Source organism: Melozone crissalis, unplaced genomic scaffold (assembly GCF_028551555.1).
Source record: "Melozone crissalis strain CALT ecotype California unplaced genomic scaffold, PUWL_Pcris_2 ptg000057l_1, whole genome shotgun sequence".
NCBI classification, from domain to species: Eukaryota; Metazoa; Chordata; class Aves; order Passeriformes; family Passerellidae; genus Melozone; species Melozone crissalis.
Window position 1 is genome coordinate 7,930,843 of NW_026535835.1, and position 23,776 is coordinate 7,954,618.

At 54.6% G+C, this 23,776-nt stretch overlaps 2 protein-coding genes across 3 annotated transcripts in view; one reads left to right on the top strand and one right to left on the bottom strand.

The window, feature by feature from the left end:
• The first annotated feature begins 4,868 nt into the window (after nt 1-4,868).
• TRAF4 (TNF receptor associated factor 4) lies at nt 4,869-10,352 on the top strand. The gene is made up of 7 exons (XM_054287235.1): nt 4,869-5,029; nt 7,661-7,712; nt 8,017-8,121; nt 8,195-8,356; nt 8,522-8,683; nt 8,761-8,916; nt 9,359-10,352. The coding sequence occupies exons 1-7, from the start codon at nt 4,887-4,889 to the stop codon at nt 9,989-9,991; spliced, it is 1,413 nt and encodes a 470-aa protein (XP_054143210.1). The 5' UTR covers nt 4,869-4,886; the 3' UTR covers nt 9,992-10,352.
• A 6,847-nt stretch (nt 10,353-17,199) lies between these two features.
• The window catches only part of FAM222B (family with sequence similarity 222 member B), a 34,958-nt gene continuing 28,381 nt past the window's right edge, over nt 17,200-23,776 (bottom strand). For both annotated transcript variants that reach the window (XM_054287092.1, XM_054287093.1), the window contains one exon: nt 17,200-20,177. In XM_054287092.1, the coding sequence (XP_054143067.1) occupies nt 18,598-20,177 (1,580 nt within the window). In that variant the 3' untranslated portion in view covers nt 17,200-18,597. The remainder of the gene's footprint in view (nt 20,178-23,776) is intronic.

The following is a 23,776-nucleotide window of genomic DNA, read 5'->3' on the forward strand; positions in this document are numbered from 1 at the left end:
TGGAAACAGAGAGCTCCTAACGATGGTTCCCAAGGAACCAGAGCTGGTCTCACTTATTGAATTGTCACTGTGAACCTCCAGTGCCTGAGAGTCACTGCCCTGGACATGCCCAGAGCTCTGGTGCTGCCTTCAGGGGGTCACACCGTGCCTCTTCCCCTCCCTGCTGGAAGTGCCTGTGTGGAAGAGTGAGGAGCACAGAGGTTGTTTTCCTCTGTGGAAACTGTTTCTGGTTACAAAGCCCAGGCTGACAGCTCCGTGTCTGAGAGAGCTGTCAGCCTTTGCACAGCAGCGTCTGGAGTCAGGGCCCCAGGCGCTGTGCTGGGTGACTAAATGCAAACCTCTTTGCTAATTAGAGAAGTCTGTCCTTTCCCATCCCCCCCTAAAACGTTTCACCCATTTATTGAGCACACTTTGGAGGGTCCTGCCTGCACAGCTGGCCGAGCTCTGCACGAGCAGCCTCCCTGTGCTGCACAGCTCTCCCCAAATGCTGCCTGGAGCTTTCCAGTTACAGCCTCCCCTGGCCCCAGGAGCTCGCTGGAGGATCCTCCAGCTGACATTTGTCCTCAGGCTCCTCAGTCCTGCTGCTGACCGGCTCACTGGCTCCCAGCTGAGCTAGGGAAGGCAGCAAAACACAGCCAGTGATTGTCAGTACTTGGAAGTTTTTTAACCCAGTTTTGTCCAGGGAGCTGATGAGTTTCCACCAGGGGTCTTTGCGGGCAGGAGAAGCACATCCGTGTGTTATGGACAGGAGTCACGTTTTTTGTCTCCAGAAGGGTCGTTTCCTGTCCTTTATTTTTTTTCCTCTTCTTTTCTTTTTTTAACTTACATTTGCCCTGGGCCGTTTTTTGATGAGCTTCTGTCTCTGATCTGTCTGACATTGCAAATGCTCTTGCCTTTCACATCCATCTTTGTGCCGTTGCCAATCTGTTGTGTATAAAGTCGGTGCTTTCATAAGCTGGCTGAGATGAAATCTCTCTAATTATTTTTGTGATTCTTTCCTGTTTTCAATGAGGGAAACCTCGACGGGCTCTGGTAAAAGCCTACTGATCCCTCTGTCATGTGGAAGGTAATGAATTTCTGCAGCTCTCCTGCCCGTCCTTCCCTCCCCTCCCGGGCTCGGGCTGGGGAAGGGAGCAGGTCCCGTCCGGCCGGGAGAGGCGTGTGCAGCCCTGGCTGCAGACACAGCCTCCCTCCCTCCCTCCCTCTTTGGCTCCTGGCAGGGTGGGTGCATGGGTTTTCCCCTGCCTTTTTTGTTTCTTGTGGAGCTGCCTTCTCAGGCGGTTACACCCTGCAATCCCAGGAAGCCGACTGGAATTCAAAGGTTCTGCCAGTCCTTTGGCACTTTCCTGTGCTGCAGGTTACAGACGCAGCTCAGCGCGGTGTCGGGGAAGGTGCTTTCCCTTCCCAGACCAACCTGGGCACCAAAGTGGTTGCAGGGCTGGGTTCAATTGCCTCAAAGCCTCTCTGGGCCACTGCCTGTGTGGAGCTGGCAGCAGCTCCAGCTCCTTCCAGCATCAGATTTCTCTTGCCTGTGTTGTGCAGAGCTCTCAGGGCTCCCCTCGCCCCACACCACATCCCATAGGAAGGGGCTGGTGCTCCTCCTGCAGCTTTGCCAGGGCTGAGGGTTGGCTGGGACAGCAGCAGGCAGGACAGAGGTGTAACATCCTTTGTCTTGTCAGTAGTGGCACCAAAATGCCACAGCTTCAGGAGCTAAACTGTTCCTGCTCTAGCTGGGCTGCCAAATCCAGGGGTGCGGCCCCCCCACCTGCCTCCTATCAGTGCGCTGGTGTGAGGTGAATGATTTTATGGCTTAATGACACCTTTGCACTGCACTGCTGGCACTGGAGGTGTCACCAGCCTGAATATTGGGATCCTTTGCTCCAGACTGGGCAAACCAGTGTAGACCAGTGCCCTTTGTGCTGGGCCGGGGGCTCCGGGGAGGGCTGGAGCCCTCGGGATTTCACAGCCTGGGCTCTCCACACAGGAGTTCAGCTGTGGAGCCCAGCGAGATCATTTGAATAATTTAATACCGGGCTGTGACCAAGCCTAGCGAGAGGGTAAAGGAAACAAAGAGGCCCCCAGCCCCGAGCAACAAAAGCTCCTGCAACGACAAGCCGAGGCATGTCCGTGCTGCCGGAGGCAGAGAGCAGCCCGGGCAAATAGGCCACTTGCATTCCTCACGTCTGCTGCTTTGTTTCCCTGCAGAAGCTGCCGGTGAAATCTGCAGGTCTCGGGGCTTCTCCCTTTGTCCTTGTTTTGTTCCCGTGTTGTGTGGGGCTGGTGCTGGATCGGTGTCCCCGCGGCTGTTCCTGCCGAGGAAAGGCAGGGCTGGCGGGGAGGGGATGCGGGGTGAGGCTGCCTGGTCCCCGTTTGTGCATCCCGGTGCGGGTCCCCTCTGGCCATCGTCACCCACGGCAAGGCTGTCCCTGTTCCAAACCAGATCCTGCTGACTCGGGGCCATTACTGTAGCAGGAAACTGCCTGCTGATCCCGCGGCTGATTTATTTTGATTCCGGCACCTCTGCCGAGGCCGTATCCTCATTCCCACGAGGCTTAGGCAGGAGGTGCGGCCGCTGTCCGTCTGTCCGTCCGCCCGGATCCCTCACCCCTGCCCTCCCCGGGCACGAGGCCCCGGCAGCCGGGAGAGGAGAGGACTCCCCACTCCTTTCCCTGCGGCGAAGGCTCCACCTTAACTTGTTTAGAAGCCGGAGCGTCGGTTTTGTGTCCCTCCAGTTTGAGTTAAATAGAAGGCGGAGGGATGGAACAGCAGGGAGAGGCTGGCGAAGAGGACAAGAGGCCTCTCCGAACTCAGATGGTTTCAAGAAGCGACCCATCATGGGAGACAGGGAACATATCACCTCCACAAAGGGAATTGCCTCGAGTGTCGCCTTTGTGTGAGACAAATGCCTGGCTGTGATGTTGAGTGCGGGGAGGGCTTTGCTCGGGGAGAGGGGAAAAGGAGGGATCTTTGTTTGCAGGGTCTGACACCTCCCCACCGCCCTGCCGGCACAGCCAGCACCTTCTGATGGCTTTGTCAGCTCCTGGCTAATTAGCAGAGATGCTCTTCACTGAGGTTAGGGAAGAATAATTTTAAAACATCAAAGAGAAGCAGTAAATAATGATAAAAGTCGGCTGTTTCATGGTTGTCATCGGAGGCACAGGCTGCCTGTGTTTACAGGACTGATGTGTCCTGTCTTTGGAGTCCCATCAAGGACCCGTCCTTTTGGCCTGAACCTTGTCCCACAGTCGTGTCCAGGGACAGTTTCCAGTCGGGGCCAGGTCACAGCGTGTCAGGGACAGTGTCTGGGTTGTGCCTATCTCTAGTTGGAGACAGCCTGGCTCCGGGCTCCGCTGGCACAGAGTGGCAGAACCAGCTGGACCATGGGGCTGCTGCCATGGGGGTGCCACAGCCCTGAGCAAACCCGGCCGGGGAGCACCTGAACCCCAGCTCAAGGTGGCTGCTGCTCCCCTCTGCTCCCTGTACGGTTGTTTTTACCTGTCGGGTTTCCAGTATCACTGGGAGCTGGTTAAAGTTTAGCTCAGCACTCTCCATCATCTGAGCGCAGCCTCACGTCTCCTGGTAAATCCCCTGCTGATGGCAGCTCGTGCTCAGTGCACCCCAGTACGAGGTTCCCTGATATTTGGGAGCCCCAGCGCAGCTCAGAACAAGCTTCCATCCCTCAGGGTAACCCCAAAAATGAGCCACCCATCCCTTCCCTGGCAGCTCTGGCAGCGAGCAGGCTGCATCCCCCCGGGCTGCTGCTGGGTTTTATTTTAAGCAGAGCCTCTCAGGGAGAAGGGTAACGTGAGCTCCTTGAGTGACAAGCGATAGAGCTCGACTTGCTCAGCGTGTCCCCCAGGAATCCCTCTCCTCTGCCATTTGCTAATTGAAAACTGCTAACATTTGGGTCTGGAGCAACTGCCGCCCTTAATGGGAAGCTGGCTGGAGCGAGCGTTGGTGGGACTAACACATGCTCACAGCCTGTCATCTGCTCGGCTCCATCTCTGGGGAAAGGGGCAAATACTCCCATATGCTGCTCTGATTTCTCAAAGAGTGACGAGGGGGCTGGAGCCAGACAGATTTGCTTTTATTCTCCCTCCTCCAGGCTCTTGCTCAGTTACAAACCGTGGCTGGAGGGAGGCTGTGAGCCTGGGGTGTGAGTTCCCAGCCAGACAAAGCCACAGGAGTGTGTGTCCCCCTTGTTCCTGTGGCATGGAGGGCTCAGGGCAGCCCCTCTGCGTCCTGCTGTGGGTGATGGTGGGACATGAGCTGCTCTGTGGTGGGAGCAGGCCTGGGAGTGTATCCCACCTCCAGCCTGCTCAGGGGCACAGCCGTGCCCTCGGGCTGCCTGCAGGAATGTGGCACCCCTGGGACACCTCTGAGTCAGGGAGGGCATGCAGGGACAGCGAGGACACGGCCGTGTGTGCCCGCAGAGCCCCGGGCCGGGGGAAGCTGCAGGGGTGAGGGGGCCGTGTGTGATGTGATGCTGATGCTCCCCAAACTCCTGCGGTGGCGTTCCCAGCGTGGCGGGTACCAAACCCACCAGTGGGGTGCTCCCCATGTCCGTAGGGTGCCTGTCCCCATTGCTGCCCCCCAAACCCCTCGGAGGGGCTGTTGCCGGGGCGATGCTCCCCGAGCCCCCGGGATGCCGGAGGGGCTGTTCCTGGTGCGATGCTCCTCGGGATGCCGGCACCGCTCCATCCCCCTCGTCCGGCGGGGGGGCGGGGTCGGGCCGGGGGGCGGTGGCGATGCCGGTGCCGTCCCCCGTGGCGGGGCGGGCTCGGGCCGGTCCCACCGCCCCGTCCGGCCTCCGGGCGGAGCCGGGCACGGAGCGCGGAGCGGAGCGGGCGCGGGGCGGCGGCGGCGGCGGCGGCGGCAGCGGAGGGATGCCGGGCTACGACTACAAGCTGTTGGAGCGGCCGCGGCGCCGGGTGCTGTGCCCGCTCTGCGGGAAGCCCATGCGGGAGCCCGTGCGCGTCTCCACCTGCGGCCACCGCTTCTGCGACACCTGCCTGCAGGAGTTCCTCAGGTGAGACCCCGCATCGCCCCACGGCACTCCCGAGCTGGGTTACTCCGCGCACCCCTTCCCCCGTGGGGTGCCCCGGTCCCGCACCGCGCGATGCGGGGCTCCGCACCCCGGAATGCACCAGGGGCGCTCCTCGCCATCGCCACCCTCCATCCGCCGCCGGGCCCGGTGTCCGGGGGTGCCCCGAGAGGGGTGCGGGGTGCCCCGGGCCCGGGAGGGAATGCGGGGTATCCCGGGAAGGGGCGCGGGGTGCCCGGGGGTGCTGGAGAGAGATGCGGGGTGCCCGGGGGTGCTCCGGGCAGGGAACGGCTGCCCTGTGCCTCGGGAGAAGGCGCGGGGTGCCCCGGGGAAGGTGCGGGGAGCCCCAAGAAATGTGCGGGGTGCTCCGGGCTGCCTCGGGCCAGGGAAAGGTGCGGGATGGGTGCCCGGCGGTGCCCCGGGGCAGGGAGCGGGTGCGGGGCGCGCCCAGCCCGTGACAGCCGCCCCGCGGGTGCAGCGGCCCGTGGCCCCTCTCGCTGAGGAGGAGGAAGAGGAGGGCCGGGTGAAGCCCGGAGCGGCGAGTTTCGAGAATCGAGCTTAACCCCTTCCTGCCCCGGCCCCGCCGGAGGAAGTGGCCGGGGATGTTTTTGGGGAGGGGGGTACGGCCAGTCCCGGTGTCCCCGCGCCCACGGGTGAGCGCGACCCCTCGTGTGCGGGGAGCGAGGAGCCGGGGCCGCTTCCGAGCCCCGCGGTTTGGGACCCCCGGTACCGGCAGCCGGGGCCGGTGCTGTCCCGGTTCGCGGTGCCGGGGGTCCCGCGGGGCACGGCCAGGGGGTGCCAAGCGGTGCCAAGCGTCACCCCGGGCCTTTCCCCGCCTTTCCCAGCCGGAGCGACCTTCGCCCGGGGACAGCTCACGGGCACCACCGTCACCGGGGCCGGTTTCTGTGAAACCGGGCGTGCCCCGGGACACGTGTCAGAGCGCATCTGTCCCCCCGCTCCCCCGCACCTTCCCTCCCGGGAGAATGGCCTCGGGGGTCCCTCCTGTGAGAACAATGTGTTTGCCCCGGATCATTGTGGGGCTCCATGGGCTGAGCCATCCAGCCCCACCGCGGTGCCGGGGGGTACCGAAGGGTGCCGGGGGGTACCGGGGCTCCCACCCCACCACCTCGCTGTGCCCCAACACGCCGTGAAGGTCAGAGGCAAGGACGGTCCCCCCGGGTGCTGCCTCAGCACATTCCCTGCCCGGCCAAGCGTGAGGAATGGGGAGGCTTTGTCGGGGATTAGGCGCTGGCTTCGGGTCATCGTCCCAATTCCCCGCCAGCCCCAGCACCCCAACACCGGGCACGGGGTGCGGGCACAGCCTGGCGAGGCAGCAGAGCGATCCCAGCCACGAGGCAGTGCCACGGGTTCGGAGCCCGGCCCTGTCTGCGAGCTCCTTATCTCGGTGTATGGATCCACCTTATCTCGGTGGATCCCTGATGACTCCCACAAAACCACCTGCCACAAACAGAGTGGGCACGTGGCTCACGTGGGTCACACCCCACGGTTCCTGGGGTTCCTGGGGTTCACTTGCACTCCCAGCTCAGCGTTGGTGGCCGCAGGGGACACGGGCAGGCAGCCCCGGCTGGCGCGTGCCCGGCGGCACTGCTGGCACTGCTGGCTCCATCCTGGTGTCTCACATCCACTTGGCAGCTCCTGTCGAGGCCACACCAGCGCCTGCCAAGGGCTTGCAGTGATTAGATGGGCACAAGGGCTGCCCAGGCAGGACAGTCTTGTCCAGTGTCACCTCAAAGAGAGCAGAGCCACAGGGTCCCTTTGTGTCCCCGCTGCATGTCCCTGTAGGCAGCACCTGTGGTCTCCCGCCCCAGTGTCCGTCAGGGATGGTGCATGGGCACCCTCTCCTCCCCTGGGCACAGTGATGTGTGGGCCAGAGGTGATGGTGACTCCTGGCCAGCCGTGTCACAGGCCAGGCTGCCTTTTGGCTGGGTCCTTGTGTCCACTTCATGCTGCTCCTCTGTCCTCGGGGACAGCTCTCAGGAGGAACAGCCCATCCTGGGGGCCCAGCAGGATGGGGACCCCTCAGGGGGGCTGCCTGTCCCCCTGTCCTGACTCACCGAGGTGGCTGCTGGGGCCATTTCCTGTGGAGCCCCAGGGCTGCACATCTGGCGCCCAGCTGTTGCCCTCCCCCATCTCCCCTGGGCCCCGGCACCTGGGGCTGCGAGGGCGCCCCGGCCCTGCCCTGCCGGTCCCTCCTGGCCACGGCCCCCTCCTGGCACCCTCCTTAATCCCAGGGGCCGGACAGGATGGGCCCGGGGCTGCCGGGGCTCCAGATGGTGCCACGCTGGCTGGCGGCTGCCCAGGCCCCTGGGGACCGGGCCGGGGGTGGGGGACGGCCTGGGGGGTGTCTGGCGGGGGCATTTCCCAGCTCAGACAGATGGAGCAGGATTAGAGCCGTGGCTGCCCCAGGGTGGCGGCTGGGTTTGGTACGGGGTGAGCGCTCAGCAGTGCAGGGACAGCAGCAATGTCCTGGGATGGGATGGCAGGGACGGTGGGACATGGTGGCTGTGTCCTGGGGTGGGATGGCAGGGACCCGTGGGACATCATGGCTGTGTCACTGGTGATCCCCAGTGACCCTGAGCCTTTTGTGCCTTGCAGCGAAGGCGTCTTCAAGTGTCCGGAGGATCAGCTGCCCCTGGACTACGCCAAGGTGAGCCTGGCACAGGGATGTGCCCCCTGCTCCAAGGGGGCATCCCCACCCAGGGGCTGTCCCCAGCTCCGCACAGCGCCTGGCACAGCCCTGCCAGCCTGGCACGGGCGCCCGGGCGGAAGCAAGAGCCCTTTGTGCCGCGGGCCGGGAGCGGAAACCAGCTCCCGACAAAGGGTTCTTGTTGGCATGCCCGGGGGGATCCGGCCCCGGGCAGCGTGCCCAGGGCTCCCAGCCAGGCTGTGCTGGGGGCTCTGTGCCCCCACAGCCGGTGCAGGATGCTGATACCCCCCTGCTGCCCCTGCAGATCTACCCCGACCCCGAGCTGGAGGCGCAGGTGCTGAGCCTGGCCATCCGCTGCATCCACAGCGAGGAGGGCTGCCGCTGGAGCGGGCTCATCAAGCACCTCCAGGTAGGGCCTGGCAGCATGGGGAGGGCAGAGTTGTACCCTGAGGCCTCTCCGTCACCATCCCTGTGCCCCCCAGGCCCATCTCGGCACCTGTGGCTTCAACGTGATCCCGTGCCCCAACCGGTGCAGCGCCAAGCTGAGCCGCCGGGACCTCCCCGAGCACGTCCAGCACGGCTGCCCCAAGCGCAGGGTCAAGTGCGAGTTCTGCGCCAGCGACTTCACTGGGGAGGCCTTCGAGGTGGGCACTGGGGGGACACTGTGGGGGACACATCGTGGTGGGGACAGCCTTGGTGGACATGTGGTCATTGTGCCCTCTGGCTGTGGGGGCTCTGTGTGTCCTCATCCCTGTCAGGGCTGGCTGGTGAGGGCAGCCAGAGGGTGATGACGCTGTCGTGGTCCCCAGGGCCACCAGGGCACGTGTCCCCAGGAGAGTGTGTACTGTGAGAACAAGTGTGGGGCCCGCATGATGCGGCGCCTGCTGTCCCAGCACGCCTTGGCCGAGTGCCCCAAGCGCACCCAGCCCTGCACCTACTGCTCCAAGGAGTTCGTCTTTGACACCATCCAGGTGAGATGGAGCCCACGGGGACCCTCACCCTGCCAGCTCCCAGCCCCAGCTGACCCCCAGCCTCTGTGCCTCCCCAGAACCACCAGTACCAGTGTCCCCGGTACCCCGTGCCGTGCCCCAACCAGTGTGGGACACCCAGCATTGCCCGGGAGGACGTGCCCACCCACCTAAAGGAGAGCTGCAACACTGCCATGCTGCTGTGCCCCTTCAAGGAAGCTGGCTGCAAGCACCGGGTGAGTGCTGTCCCTGTGACCAACCTGCCCTGGCATCCTTGGGCATGGGCTGCTGTCCCCGCTGTGTCACAACATCCCCTCACTGCTCCTGCCCCAATGTCTGTCCCATCCCTTGTGCTCAGTCCCATCCATGTGCCTCCATGACCTCACCCCTGTGTTTGCCACCCAAGTGTCACCCTGACACCCCAACCAGGTATCCCTGTGCCACCCCGTGTCCCCATGACATCCCTGTGCCAGTACCCCCATGCTCCAATAACATCCCCATATTATCCCCACAGTACCTCCCTCTCCTGTCCCGTGTCCTCATGTCCCATGCTCATGTCCTCCTGTCCCCATTGTCCCCATGCTCCAATGCCATCCCCATGTTATCCCCACTGTATCTCCCTCTCCCGTCCCCGCTGTCCCTGCCACCCTCCTGCTGACATTCCCGTTGTCCCCGCAGTGCCCCAAGCTGGCCATGGGCCGGCACCTGGAGGAGAGCACCAAGACCCACCTGGGCATGGTGTGTGCCCTGGTGAGCCGGCAGCGGCAGGAGATCCTGGAGCTGCGCCGGGACGTGGAGGAGCTGTCGGTGAGCAGCGACGGGATCCTCATCTGGAAAATCGCCGACTACGCCCGCAAGCTGCAGGAGGCCAAGGCCCGCAGCAACTACGAGTTCTTCAGCCCCCCGTTCTACACCCACAAGTACGGCTACAAGCTCCAGGTGTCGGCGTTCCTCAACGGCAACGGCAGCGGCGAGAGCAGCCACCTGTCCGTGTACATCCGTGTGCTGCCGGGCGAGTACGACAACCTGCTCGAGTGGCCCTTCTCCTACCGTGTCACCTTCTCCCTGCTGGACCAGAGCGACCCCTCGCTCTCCAAGCCCCAGCACATCACCGAGACCTTCCACCCCGACCCCAACTGGAAGAACTTCCAGAAGCCGGGGGCCTCGCGCAGCTCCCTGGACGAGAGCACCCTGGGCTTCGGCTACCCCAAGTTCATCTCGCACGAGGACATCAGGAAACGGAACTACGTGCGGGACAACGCCATCTTCATCAAAGCCTCGGTGGAGATCCCCCAGAAGATTCTGGCCTGAGCCCCGGAGGGGGACAGGGTGTGACCGGGGCGCCGGCCCAGGGGTGCCCCGGGTGGTGCTGAGCCCCTGCCCGCAGCGGTGCCCCCGGCTTGGGGACGCTGCCGTGGCACCGCGGTGGCACTCAGGACAGGCAGGGATGGGGCTGCTCCCGCGTCCCTCCCGGGGCTGGCACTGTCCTGCAGCCCCTTCTCAGGTGCCCGGGGGTGCCGGGGGGCTGGGCCCCCTGAGCCCCTCCCCGAGGTGCCCGGCAGCCCCCACCAGCCTCGCTGGGGACCCTGCAGGACCCCACTGGCCAGAGCCATATTTTGTAAACTGGTGCTCCCCAGGTTGTTATTTATTACCCCGGGCTGGGGCTGCTGCCCCCTCCCCACATTTTTTTCTTTTCAATAAACTTTTCTTGTATTTATTACGGCCGCCTGAACCTCCTTCCTCTGCCTGAACCTCCTTTCTCTGCCTGCCGGGGTGGGGATGGCAGCACCGGGGGATGCTCCTGGGTGCTGGGGGGCACGGAGAGGGGTAATCCCTGACCCACATCCCGGCGGCAGACGGGCTCAGATGGAGCCGGTTAATTCGGTAATCACCGGCAGCAGCAGCGGGGATGCGCCGGGCTGGAGGAGCCGCCAGCCCCGGGGGGCTGTTCCCTGCACGCCCCCTCGGTGCCATCAGCCCCTCATTAGCGCTGGGTAATTAACGCCCCGGGGGAGGGCGGCATCCCGAGCACACAGGGGGTGGGCGATGGTGGGGGGCGCTGGGGCAGACTGGGGGTGCCGGGCTGGATCAGGCCCCGTGTCCGTGTGTCTGTCCCCCCTCCCGTCACCCCGGCAACAATGGGGGGGTCCTGTCTCTGCAGGATAATCCCGCAATTGCATTAGTGCTGCTCCGCTTTAATGCAATTAGCCCCTAATTAGCTGCACCCTGCGGCCCTGGCTGGGCTGGGAGGGGGCAGCACTGCCGGGGGTGTCCCCATATCCCGTTCCTCCCCCAGGAATGTCCCCCTGAGCAGGTCCCAGCCCGGTGTGGCAGCCCTGAGGAGCTGGGCAATACTCCTGTCCTTGCTGGTACCCAGTGCCAGCCTGTGCTGGTGTCCAGTGCCAGTCCATACTGGGCCATCAAACTGGTGTCTAATGCCAGCCCATGCTGCTGTCCAGTGCCAGCCTGTACTGGTGTCCACACCAGCACCCAGTGTCACCCCATGCTAGTGCCCAGTGCCAGATTCATGCTGGATTCTGATGCCAACCCCTAATGACGGGCAGTTCTTGCCCATACTGGTGCCTGGCCTGTCCAGTATCGGCTGTACTGGTGCCCAGTGCCAGCCCAGAGTGGTGGCAGCTCCAGCCCACACTGGTGACCCATACTAGCCCACATTGGTGCCCAGCGCCAGCCCAAACTGGTGACTATTGCCAGTCTATTGCCGGCCCATACTGGTGACCAGTTTCAGCCCGTACTAGTGCCCAGTGCCACCCCTGTGTTAATGTCCAGTGCCAACCCATACTGGTGACCCGCACTGGCCCACACTGGTGCCCATTTCCTGCCCATCCCAGTGCCCGGTTCCAGCCCATCCCAGTGCCATTTCCTGCCCATCCCAGTGCCCAGTATCAGCCCATCCCAGTGCCCGGTTCCAGCCCGTCACAGTGCCATTTCCTGCCCATCCCAGTGCCCGGTTCATGCCCGTCCCAGTGCCAGTTCCTGCCCATCCCACTGCCCAGTTCCACCCCATCCCAGTGCCCACCTCCAGCCCGTCCCAGTGCCCGTTTCCAGCCCGTCCTAGTGCCCGGTTCCCGTCCATCCTGGAGCCCAGTTTCGGCCCGTCTCAGTGCCAGTTCCTACCCATCCCAGTGCCCGGTTCCAGCCCATCCCAGTGCCAGTTCCAGCCCGTCCCAGTGCCCAGTCCCGTTCATCCCGGACCCGTCCCGCTGTCCCCGTGTCCCCCTCCCCGCCCGGTGCTCGGCTCAGTGGCGCCGCCTCGTGGAGACCGTGGGGAGGGGAAGATGTCAATAGAAATTTATTGCCTTATAATTTATATAAATGTATCATAATTATCATTATTAGTATAATCATTGTAATTATTACGCTAACAAATTGTTGTAATTCTTATTAAGTATGCATTTTATGCTTACACATTTTAGGCTTATTTTTTATTTTATAGTAATTTATTTTATTTAATATGTACATTTTATATCGAATACTTTAAAAATATTTCAAATTTAATATTTAGTATATAATATAATTATATATTATATATTATATATTATATATTATATATTATATATTATATATTATATATTATATATTATAAATTATATGTTATATATAATATATAATATATAATATATAATATATTATATATTATATATTATATATTATATATTATTATATCTCATATATTATATAACTATATCAAATTTCATATATCAATAGAATTGCATTACAAAATATTTTAGTATTTTATATTATAGCAATTCTATCTGTATATTTACTCAGCTTCCATACGTCATATTTATCCTACATTTAATTTCTGTTTAGTAACTGTTTATAATTTTATTCTTATATTTTAAATTTTCATATTTTATATTTATTATATACATTTTATTTATATATTTTTATTTGTTTTTATATATACACACTTCCCCATATACACACAGGGTACAGGGACAGCCCTGTCCTTCTGACCAGGCCATACACAGGGTGTTGGCAATCCTTCATTCCAACCAGTTGCCTTAAAAGAAATAAAATAAAATAATAATAATAAAAAAACAAACAAAAAAAAAAACCCAAACAAAAAACCAAACAAACAAAAAAAAACAAAACCAAAAAAACTTATATAAATTATGAACAAAAAATGGGAAGCAGTGCTGGAGGAAGCCTGGGCAGCAGCTCCTGGAAGAAAAAAACAACCTTGGGGAGCTTGGAATTCTCCCTGTCCCCACCTGAAGGACCAACTCCCAGCTCTGCTTTCCCTGCTTTGATTGATTTTCCCCCTTTTCCTGCCCCTTCCCAGCCCTCTCTGTCTGGAAATGTCAGTGGGATCTTGGAGCACCTCTTAACCTTCAGCAGGGCCGGGGCTGCAGGAAAAGCAGGAGGGGGAGATGCTCTCAGTGCTCAAGGAGGAGAGGGAGACAAATCGATTCCTGCTACTAAATTTAGCCTCAAATATCAAGTTTAAAAATAAACTTCCTGGAAACTTGGTGGTTTGAGGGTTTATTCTAAAGGTTTGGGCTGCCAGCTCACTCCCTGCTCTGTTGTCCCGTCGCTGGGACACTTAGAGGATGCTTCACTTCAGAAGATGCTCAAATCAGGGAGGAAAATCTTATTAAATATCTGAAAAATCTCAGGAGACCCCACCTGGAGGGCCCTTTGGTGTGTAAGACCCTCACCACAGTGGCAATGCCCTAAATAACTCCCAAAACTTTTTAACCTCTTTGGGATTGTAGGCAGGGAGGATTTTTGACAAAACCACTTCATCTGCTCACACCATAGAGCCCAAATTTGTGCTGATTTTTGATGCTTCTTGTCTGAGACAATGAAACCAGACATTGATACTGTATAGGGAGAAAAATGTGAGAAAAATTTCCTTTGCACATCCTTTATTAAAGACCTGTCTGAGTCTGTTCTGCCCCCAGGACTGAGGGGTTTGAGGGCAGTGAAAGCTGACAAGATTTCACAGCAGTTTTTTGGTGCAATCTCACTTCACTCTCAGGCTTGCAGCCACCCCAGCAGAATCAACAGCCTGTACCCAATTGCTTTGAAATTAACTTAAACCAAGCAGATAAAACACTCCAGTAATTTCATTGCAATTTGGCTCTGCTGATTGTTGAGGAGCATCCCAACGGCGGCTCTTGCTGGAGGGTGTCCAGCGTGAGCTCCTCCAGCAGCTGACCACAATGTGCCACTTTCCTTTGGCTCCTCCACCCTCTGGACCACCCAGGACCCCACAAGGATTTTTTTTTCAGCTCTAAATTTTTGCAGCATTCCCAGTGTTGCTCCTCTCTGAACATCACAAGCTGCTGGAGTTCGCAGAGACATCTGGGCGTTGCCTACCTTGGGTCAAAATCTTTGGAAGAAAAACTTGTTTGGACCTAAAGGAGAACTTTTTAAATGCTGGATTTTACTCAAAGCCCTCAGCTTAGCTGTGGCTGCAGGTGATTTCTCAGTGGAGGCAGCAGCTGCTCACACCAGATCCCTGTTGGATTGTTTTCCACCAGATCCTTGCTCCAGGTCCAGCTGGCTGCAAAGATGATGAGAAAGTCTCCTGAAAACTCCTTGCAGAAGAGGTTGTTCCTGTTGGGGGGGTGGATGAAGAAACCAGATACCAAAGAAGCTTTGGGTGAAAGGAGAAGAGGATCCTGCAGCTCTGATGGATGGAGTGGCTGCTGTTGGAATTTCTGGATGCTGGAGAGGCATGCAGCAGTGCCTGTGGGCAAACAGCTCTTCCTGCCTGAGCTCAGCCAGGCTAAGCTGCCTGCTTTAACCCAAATTCCAGGAAAACCATGTGGGAACCAAATGTCCATAGCTTTTGGGGAACAGTAGGAAAGAGGGATTTTGACACTCAGGTTTGCAGTGAGCACAGGAGACGGGGTTGGAGTTTTGTCCTTCTGAGGGATAGAAGCAAAGATTAAATGAGATGTACAATCCTGGGAGAGGGGAGGAAACCCTGGCAGGTCCCATCTTCTGGAAGGTGATTGTGAATGTTACAAATCCCCTTTAAAATTTTGGCAGGACTCAAACCCCCTCCTCCACTCCTCCTCCTGTTTTTAACCATTATTTCAGCACCTTTCCCTCTGAGATTCTTTCTGTTTTCCCAAACCTTTTCTCTCATTGGAGCAGTCAGCCAGACTCTGCCTGATACATTTCTATCCCAGAAACCCATGGAAACCCTTCCCCAAATTCCCTTTGGGACAAGCACCCACCCTGTGACTCCATGGCCACCTCACACTGCATAAAACCAGCAGAAGGGGCAGAGGGACCAGGTCTCTTTATTTATTTTTCCTGTGGACAAAATGATAATAATAATAAATAAAATTCTAATTGGTACCCGTAGCACAGAAGCAGCAGCCTTGATCATCAGTCTTGTGGCTTAATGAAACACAGCAGCAATTCCCAGTTCTCTCCCAGTGATCCCCAGCCAACAGCTCTGTTTGGTTTCCACGGGAGCAGCCAAGGGCCCCTGGAGATATCTGACATGGAAAACTTAAAGAAAACTCACAAGTGTCTTTTATAAAATGCACATTTTGGGCTGTAACAAACTGGGCTTGTGGCTGAACAGCTCCAAAGCTTCTGCTCCAAACATGGGGAACGGATTCCCTGTGGAAGCGTTCACACCATCCTTGTTTTTATCCTTCCCAGGATCTTCCTAAGGTCCAGCTCGAGGTTCTGAAGTGGGGATGGGGAGGATGGTGCTGCTGAGGGAGGGTGAGGAGCTCAGGAAACACCTGAGATTTACTCGTTCCTCAAGGAGCAGAGCAGGCACCCAGAGCCTTGTGCTGGAGTCAGAGGTGGGGAAAGCACTGACCCAGGGATGGACAGATGGACAGAAAGGCAAGAGGAGCTGCAGTGTGAGCCCCAAAGGTTGGTGACCACCCACAAGGGGCTCCTGGAGGAGAAGGAACATTCCCAGCTTTTTGGTTTCTCTTAATTCTGCACCGGGCAGAGAGGAAAAACCATGGGAGGTTTTTCCCCATTTTCAGGAGATCAGGGCACAGCTCCTGCCACACAAGGTTGTTCCCTTCCTCACCCTGGTGACAATGCCACAGCCAGACCCCACCCTGGGCACCCACACCACGGATCCAACCTTTTCTCCCAACATCCCACCAGGGAATGAGGCAGGACAGTTCTTCCCTTCAGGGCTGAGCAGGGAAGGATGGAGAGCCCACCACAACAGGGCTGCTGCAGAGGAGAAAAGGGTCGGTTCAAAGAAAAATCTCACTGCCAGACCAAAAGGAAAGGTTTCAGTATATTTTAATAGTAAAATGATTCTTATTTTTTTTCAAGCAATGTCCCACCTGGATGAGTCTCAGCAGGAATTTTGCATCCCGGTCCTGCTGTACCGGGGCAAAGCCTCGCAGGTCGTGGCTGTACCTGTGCAGAACGGTCCCCAAAAACTCACAGCGTGCTGCCACCACCACCAAACACCTCCCAGGCAACCACCACCATGGCACAGGACCCTGCTCAGGCTCTCAGGAGAAGAGCAGGAGTTAAAAATTAGCTTTTAGTAACAGTCTGGGTTAAGATTTGGAGCAGGCTACGGACCAGAGGAGAGGCCAAGGTTTGATTTAGTAAAAAGGAGCAGAACACCTTACAGTGACTGAGTGGGCAGGGAGGGGTGAGGTCAGAGCACAGCCCTTGCTGGGGTTGGGTTTGGGATGGGGAAAACGACGGGGGGACTGAAGGGGAAGCAGCTTCAGACTCGAACTCTGGCTCCAACAGAATGGATTCAGAAAAATATTGCATGAAAAGCCTCAGGGTTTTCGTTCTTTCATAGATGTATATTTACCAGTTTTCACAAAGACTGCAGGAATACGATTATAAACAATAAATTAGGACTTCATGTTGCTATCATTTGGCATAACACAATCAGGCAATTTTTCCTTTTTTTTAAATATAAGGCAACACAAGCCAACACATAATTTAATCCGTCTTTAGTCAAATTGCTTAACTTTGCTCAGGAGTTACCACTAAAGAACGGGTTATAGTACACTTAAAAGAATTTAAATAATGACATGATATAAGTGTACTAACTTACAAGGAGTCAGAAATGTACTCTGCTAAGCTTTGAAACCTAAATATTTGTTACAGCCCAGGACTACACATTCTAAATTAAAAAAATACAAATAAATGTTTTCTAATTTTCCCATTTACGAAAAACTTTTAAGAATCTCTAGCCAACTATGACGTCACTTCAAAACTTTTTTTTAAATTTTTTTTTTAAATTTTGTATGATGTCTTTAAGATTTTTTTTTTTTTAAACCATGCTCATTAAGGAAAGTTCAAGGAGCAAATACTTAAGGCTTTGTTTTTCCAAGGGCTGTGAGGGAGGCCAGTGGATGGCAGAGGCCAGTGGGTTCACCCATACACAATGCTACTCAAACCCACACTACCAGGCGACATTCATACAGAAATATTACACTTAAAAGTTACAGTGTAGAGCATAACTTTTTTAGCCAGTGTACATAGAAAGAATCAATGCATTTATTTTTTTAAACTTTTTCTTCTTCTTCTTTTTTTTTCTTTTTTTTCCTTTTTTTTTTTAATTTCCAAACTTGATTGTGATCATTATGTTCAAGTATTAGTCTCGTTAACAGAGATAAGGAATTTTCTACTTACAATAAATTCTGCTGTTAGAAAGGAAAGGGATGTTTTGGTACACAGAGGAGAACAAGATGCTGAGGTTACCCAGTAGTTAGTGTCCTACAGTCACTGACTCAACTGGCTGCTGGAAGTGACGTGGGGAAGGAACAGAAGGAGTTAGGCACCGAGACCCTGGGAAAAAGGGATGTTATAAATAGCTTCACTAATTCCCAGGGAGAAGAATTGTTCCATTAAATCCGCTGGGGTGTTTTGATGGAGAGGAACAGGGCACTGTCAATCCCACAGTGGCTTGTGAGAGGAGCTTTGATTGAGACCAACCAACTCCCACCCCACAGCGCTCGCTGCACCGGGGACGGGCTGAGCTGCATCTCCTCGCCCTGACAGGAATTCCAGCTTCCAGAGAAGTGGCTGAACCCTTTTTGGAGTTGTCAGTGGGTCTGGATTCCCTTCACACGAGGCTGGCCAGACTCCTAGCAGCGAGGGATTCAGACAACACGAGCTTTGAGGCTGGTGGAAGGGCACCGGGGAGGGGGAACACGAAGAAGAGGCAGCTCCCCGTGGCTGCCTTCATCCCAGACCCGCCGTTCCCCTCCTCATACCCTGTCCAGAAAACACAAAGTGTCAGAAAAATCTGCCAGAGACTTTTGACTTTGGACAAAGTCTAAATCATAAACGTGGGCAAGAAAGAGCTGAAAAGCTTCTCCCTCTATTAAAGCCTAAATACACACCCCTAGCTGGCTCTTTTCAAATGTAGGCTCTTTTTCAATTACACAGGCCTCTAGACAGTGCAAATGGTCAATGTTTAATGCATTAATGAAATGGGCTTTTGAGCTGAAAACAAGCCCTACTCCCTGACAAAATTCTGTTGCTCTTAATCTTGTGAGGAAATTGAGATGGAAATGGAAGCAGCTACACTACCTCGCCCTCGCTGGAGCACAGATGTGGCTGCAAAACCCTGCAGCAACTCAACCTCAGTCCAGCGAGGAGCTGCTCAGCAGAAGGCAAAAAAAAAAGAAAAAAAAAAAAGCCGCACAAAGGGGGACTCTGCTGCGAGGAAACAGCTGTGGCGTGAAGTAGTGTAATGAAATTCTTTGACACAAAAGGCATGTTAAATATTTGATGCATAAAGGAGAGAGATAACATGTAAGCAAAGCTCTTTAAATATACAGTATGTCTTCTTCCAATGGGTACTATAATGATCACACAAGTTTGCAAGTTAAAAACGCCTTGCTTATTAATTAAAATTAAGACTAAAACCTATAATTTTTTTTTTTTTTTTTGTCTGTGAAAGTGACTGCAGCCTATCTATACCCTGGGTGTTGAATATGAAGATTTCGACTATCGGTTGGTTCAGGTGCTCGGTTCATGGGAGGCCGATGGACTTTTCCCAGCACGGCCATGCTCTGGTCTCGGAAGCAGGACTGCTGGAAGTCCCCACTTAGGTAATCCATGGTCTGCATCACATTATTCTGGCTGGATGGGCCAGCTCCAGCTCTGTAATGAGTTCCTCCTGCACAATCCAGCGTCGCTCCCGCTGGCTGTCCCCCATGGAAAGGCATGGTGAGGTCCTGGGACCCAGAGCTGTCACTGTTGGGCGTGGGCAGAATGTTATTCCAGAGGGGCTGGAAATAGTGCCCATTGGTATATGGCAAAGGTCCCTGCAACCCGTTCACAGGAGGAGAAGGCGTAGGCTTCTCGATGGGGGGCTTCAAGCTGAAGGACTGGCCCATGCACAGTTCTTGAGGGTAGTTGGAGGTTTTGCCAGGGAAACTCTGCCCTGCAATCTCTCTCTGAGGGTGCTTCCCTGCGAGTCCAGCAGGCCCAGCAGCATCCCCACACATTTGCTGCAGATGTGCAAGCTGGTGCTGGTTCCACGCAACCGATTTGATTTCGTTCTGGTAGGCGGGTGGCACCCTGTTAATATTGACCATGGGCACATTAACAGAGGCAGGAGGAATAGCAGCAGCAGCATGGTCGACAGGGTTTACTACACAGGAAGGCATGGGTGTAGGGACATTGTGAGTAGATACCCTGGTACTTGCATTGATAAGCAGGTTGCGACTTATAGGGCTGGGGTTTGCGATCTGTCCCTCACACACTGAGGTAGTGCTAATGCCAGCTCTGGCCTGGCAGAACTGGTTAATCTGGTGCACAATGCTGCTCAGGTCCGGTGCCTGGTTCTGCTGCAGGGTGGCAGCCATAGAGAGGGGAATGGTTGAGGTAGACACGGTCACATTCGGCGGCGCGTCTGCGTCCGGCATCTTTCTGCCTCCGTGCAAACCCGGCTGCAGCAGCGGGTTGGGGGCGTGCTGCAGGCTCTGGTGTGCCATGGGCTGAGGGTGCTGCAAGCCCTGCGGCTGCTGCTGCTGCTGCTGCTGCAGGTTCTGCGGGTGCGGCAGCGCCTGCGGGATCCCCTGAGGGTGCGGTAAGCTGGGTGCCTGTGGAATACCCTGAGGGTGCTGCGGGATGCTCTGGGGGTGCGGCAAAGTCTGTGCATGCTGGAGAGCCTGCTGGCGAGCGAGCGCCTGCGGGTGGGATAAAGTGCTTGGTGCAACGTAGGGCGTGGAGGGGGGGTTCATCATCGCCTCCGGCAGCAGGCGCGCGCGCGTCCCGTCAAAGTCCTTGATGATTCCCTTCGCTGGGGATTTGACTATGGCCAGCAGGCCGGTTTTGGTGGTGGCCTGAGATGGGTAGGGGCTGTACCTCTGGCCCGAAGTATCGAGTCCGTTCACAGTACGGCGTATGTGTTTCCTCTGGGGAACCTTGACGCTGTTCGGAAAGATTTTTATAGTCAGGGGATTGTTGGCGACCTTCTTAGCATAAGCATCCAATTCTGCTGGGGTAGGATACTGTGCAGATCTCATTTTCTGTGTAGTGTCCCCTGTGGAGAAAGGAAATTGGTCAGTTCTGGTGAACAAGGGATCAAGCCCAGGGCAAGACAGTCACACAACAAGGGGAGAAAATCTCCAAGGATTCAAGAAGCAAGGAAACTTCATCCTGCCAGACCAGCGGGTCATGGAGAAGACGCCTCATTCCCTTTATTACCTGGTGACCAACACAAGCTCCAGCTCAGCTTAAGGCAAGACCTGCCCAGGGGAGCAAAACAAAACTATGTTCTCATCACAGTATGTTTGCAGTTGGACAAAAACAGGTAACGTGTTATAAACATGTTATAAACATCAGATTGTCTCCAGCTGAAATATTCCTCACAGCTTGCAGTGGTGGGCTGGTTTTTAGTCTTTTAATTTAAGAAGCCTCCTCATCACTCCTCAACCATTCTCAGTATTTTTACCATGGAATTCCAAATCAGAAAGATATGAATTAAATATGAAGCCCCTGTAATCCTGAGGTGGGAACCATACTATGGTGAGCTGACCCTGGCTGGGCACCTGGTGCCCCCAGAGCTGCTCTGTCACTCCCTTCCTCAGCCAGGGCATGGAAGAAGAAACATGGGGTCAGAAAAAGGAAGGGGAGATAGCACTCACCAAAATGGGCAAAACAGCCTTGGGGGAATTAAATTTATTACCAATCCAATCAGAGTAGGGTAAGGAGAAATAAAAATCTCTTCCTTCCATCTCTCCTTCTTCCCAGGCTCAGCTTCACTCCTGACTTTCTCCACCTCCACAGCACAGGGAGATGGACACAGCTGCCTCACCACGGCCTGCATGGGAATCTCTGCTCTGGTGCCTGGAGCACCTTCCCCCCTCCTTCTGCAGTGCCCTGGGGGTCTGTGCAGAGCTGTTCCTCTCACAAATTCTCACTCCTCTCTCCAGCTGCAGTTGTGCAGATTTTTCTCTGTTCTTAAATCAGTTGTTCCAGCAGTGTGTCCGTCCTGGAGCCAGCTGGGATTGGCTCCATCAGACACAGGGGAAGTTTCTGAGCAGTTCCTGCATCCCCCACTACCAAACCCTACACACATCAAAGCTTCAGCTCAAGCCTCCATTTACACCCCACTCCTTTCCTAGGTGCTGACATCTGAAAGCACTGAGTGTCTTTCTGTGCATTAGGAAGCTCTTGTCAGCCCAAACTCGGCAAATGGAAGGAGGCTGATTATTTTATGGCCTGCAATTATTTCCTCAGCTGACTTTTCAAGGTGGCACCTTGCTAAGGACAACATCCCCACATCACATGGCAAAGTGATGTGATTACCTCACAGGATTAAAAACATGCTACTCCCCAGACAGAGACAAAAGCCTTCTGGAGACAGAGGTGTGGTTTCACTCCCTCTGATTTCCCAGATACCTACCTGGCTCACAAGCTCCAACTGCTCCTGCAAAGAACTTCAGAAATCTGGGGAAATGTGTGTGTCTCTTGCCATAATCACATTCCAAGCAGAGAGTTGGGCTGTTTCCCACCACAGCTCTGCTGCTTAACTCCTATGGGACTCCTGCTGATTTTATAATCTTCAAATAATGGCTTGCAGCTTTGACAATCCAATTTAGCTTTTGCTTGATTCCCCCCTCCCACCTCACCTTACAAACAGTTCACTGGAAAAAAATATCCACCCTTTTTCCTAAAATTTTCAGCATCCCTGTGCGATTTGCTGTGCTGAGAGAACAGGGAATGTGGCATCCACCCAAGAATACCCCAGCCCCATATCTGGCCCTCTGACCCAAGGAAATTTAATGCTCCAGCAAAGAGCTTTCTGCTCCCAGGCAAACAGCCCTTCCTCTTGAAAATCCACCTCTGATTCTTTCAAGCAAATTGCCTCAAAAGATGAGTACCAGCCACTTCTCTCTTTGCATCCTGCAGCTTCCTGTTGTCACAGGTGAGGGAGAGCAGCTCTGCTCTAAGAGCTCTCACTTTCAGAAAAGAAAGGTCAGGAAATGGAAAATAGAATGGATACCAGCAGAAAGGTTAATTATGGAAGTATTAAAAACATCTTTTGTGAAATAAGAAGCTTTACAAGCAGTTTGTCTCTCATCTCCAGCACAGCTCGTACCACGGCGCCAGTTATACCTGGGCTCCCTGTGCTGCCCAGACACTGGCACAAATCATCCCTTTCTCTTAATCAAAGGAAATATTAACCCAAACATCTCTCTGTGCACATCCCTGTACCTGTCTCTGCAGGCAGGTGTTTATATCTGCCCTTTTGAGAGAGCTGCTGTGCTCCCAACAGAGAGGAGAGCCTCCGAATGGCATTTGCCAGAATTACCCCGCCTCAAAAGCCAAGGCTTTCATGAACTCCCAACCTTTATTTTTAGCATTGCCCACGCTCATTAAGGTCTGTTTCTTCCCCCAAGACATGACCCTGGCAACCCCTCATGAGCCAGAGAAGAATCAAAGGACAAAGGACCCCATACCTGTCTGTGTTATGGTTTATGTTATGCTTGCAGACACTGTCACATTCTATTTTCAGATGAAAAATCAAGGAGATAATTTAAGACACCTTTGCCATCAAAATTTCCCAGCCTGGTTTACATTTCTACAGCAAATTAAATATAAACACTACACAGACACATTGAGTATTCTTTTATCCCATCATCTGATGTTCTGTTACACAGAAGTTTCAGGAAGCAGCTAAAACGTGGATGTTTGAACAGGCTGCAGCCATCAGTCAGTCAGAAACATCTCTACTCTCAAATCTGGAAGAATTCCTTCCTCTGAGAGAAAATAACCCCTCAGTTAAACTTAAATGACACCCCAGCATCAAGTCTGGCATCCTACCAAATGCAAACTACGTTCTAAATCCCTTGGATGGGATCTTCTGAACCCCAGCACCATTCCAAACAGCACCTGGTTTATGCACAGGTAAGATGATGCTCCTTTTACTCCAGGCTAACTCAGCCATGTTACTCAGGCCTGAAGGTGATGTATTTCTGAGTGCCCCAAAGTGCTTTGCTAGTAGTTCCACAGGCAAGATTCCATGACTGTAGTAATTAAGGCAGTAAAATATTAGGAGAAAGGCATTACACAGTGAGCAAGAATCTGAATATCCCATACAAATACCCTACAAACCAATAAAGAACAATTAGTTCTGGTAACTAAGTGAATGAAAAACCTGCTAGAATAGGCTGAAAGAAAACACTGGAATTGGAATATCATCATTTGTGTGCAAGAGGAAGAATTCCAGATCAGGCCATAATAAAATGATGAGGCAACAGCAGAGGAAGAAGCTTCATTAGGAGAACAATGGGATGAGCTCCAGGAAGCTCCCTAATGGTGAATGCAGGGCAGAATACTTCCATTGAAAAGTAATTATTTCATGTTTATTATAAGGCAAAGCTGTGCATATGAGCAATTACCCCAATAAACTGGAGAGCTGCAGGTTCACAACTCCTGCTAATCCCGTGGCAACCGATTCCTCTGGTCACACTCCTCCTCTCACCACTGCAGCTATTTTTGTATTTTTGTCATGGAATCAGACACATTTCCCTGCCTCACCTCAGCACTAATGGAACATCTTTTAAGTGCATTTCACATTAAGACTTTAAAACCCACTGCTTTTTAAAAGCTGCCTATGGTTAAATTTTTATTGTC

Excerpts from the sequence above, each read along its gene's own strand:
- TRAF4 (XM_054287235.1), top strand. The coding sequence starts at position 4,887 with ATGCCGGGCTACGACTACAAGCTGTTGGAGCGGCCGCGGCGCCGGGTG. Across the intron at positions 8,122-8,194 it reads GGCTCATCAAGCACCTCCAG|GCCCATCTCGGCACCTGTGG; the intron begins GTAGGGCCTGGC and ends TGTGCCCCCCAG. Across the intron at positions 8,917-9,358 it reads AAGCTGGCTGCAAGCACCGG|TGCCCCAAGCTGGCCATGGG; the intron begins GTGAGTGCTGTC and ends TTGTCCCCGCAG.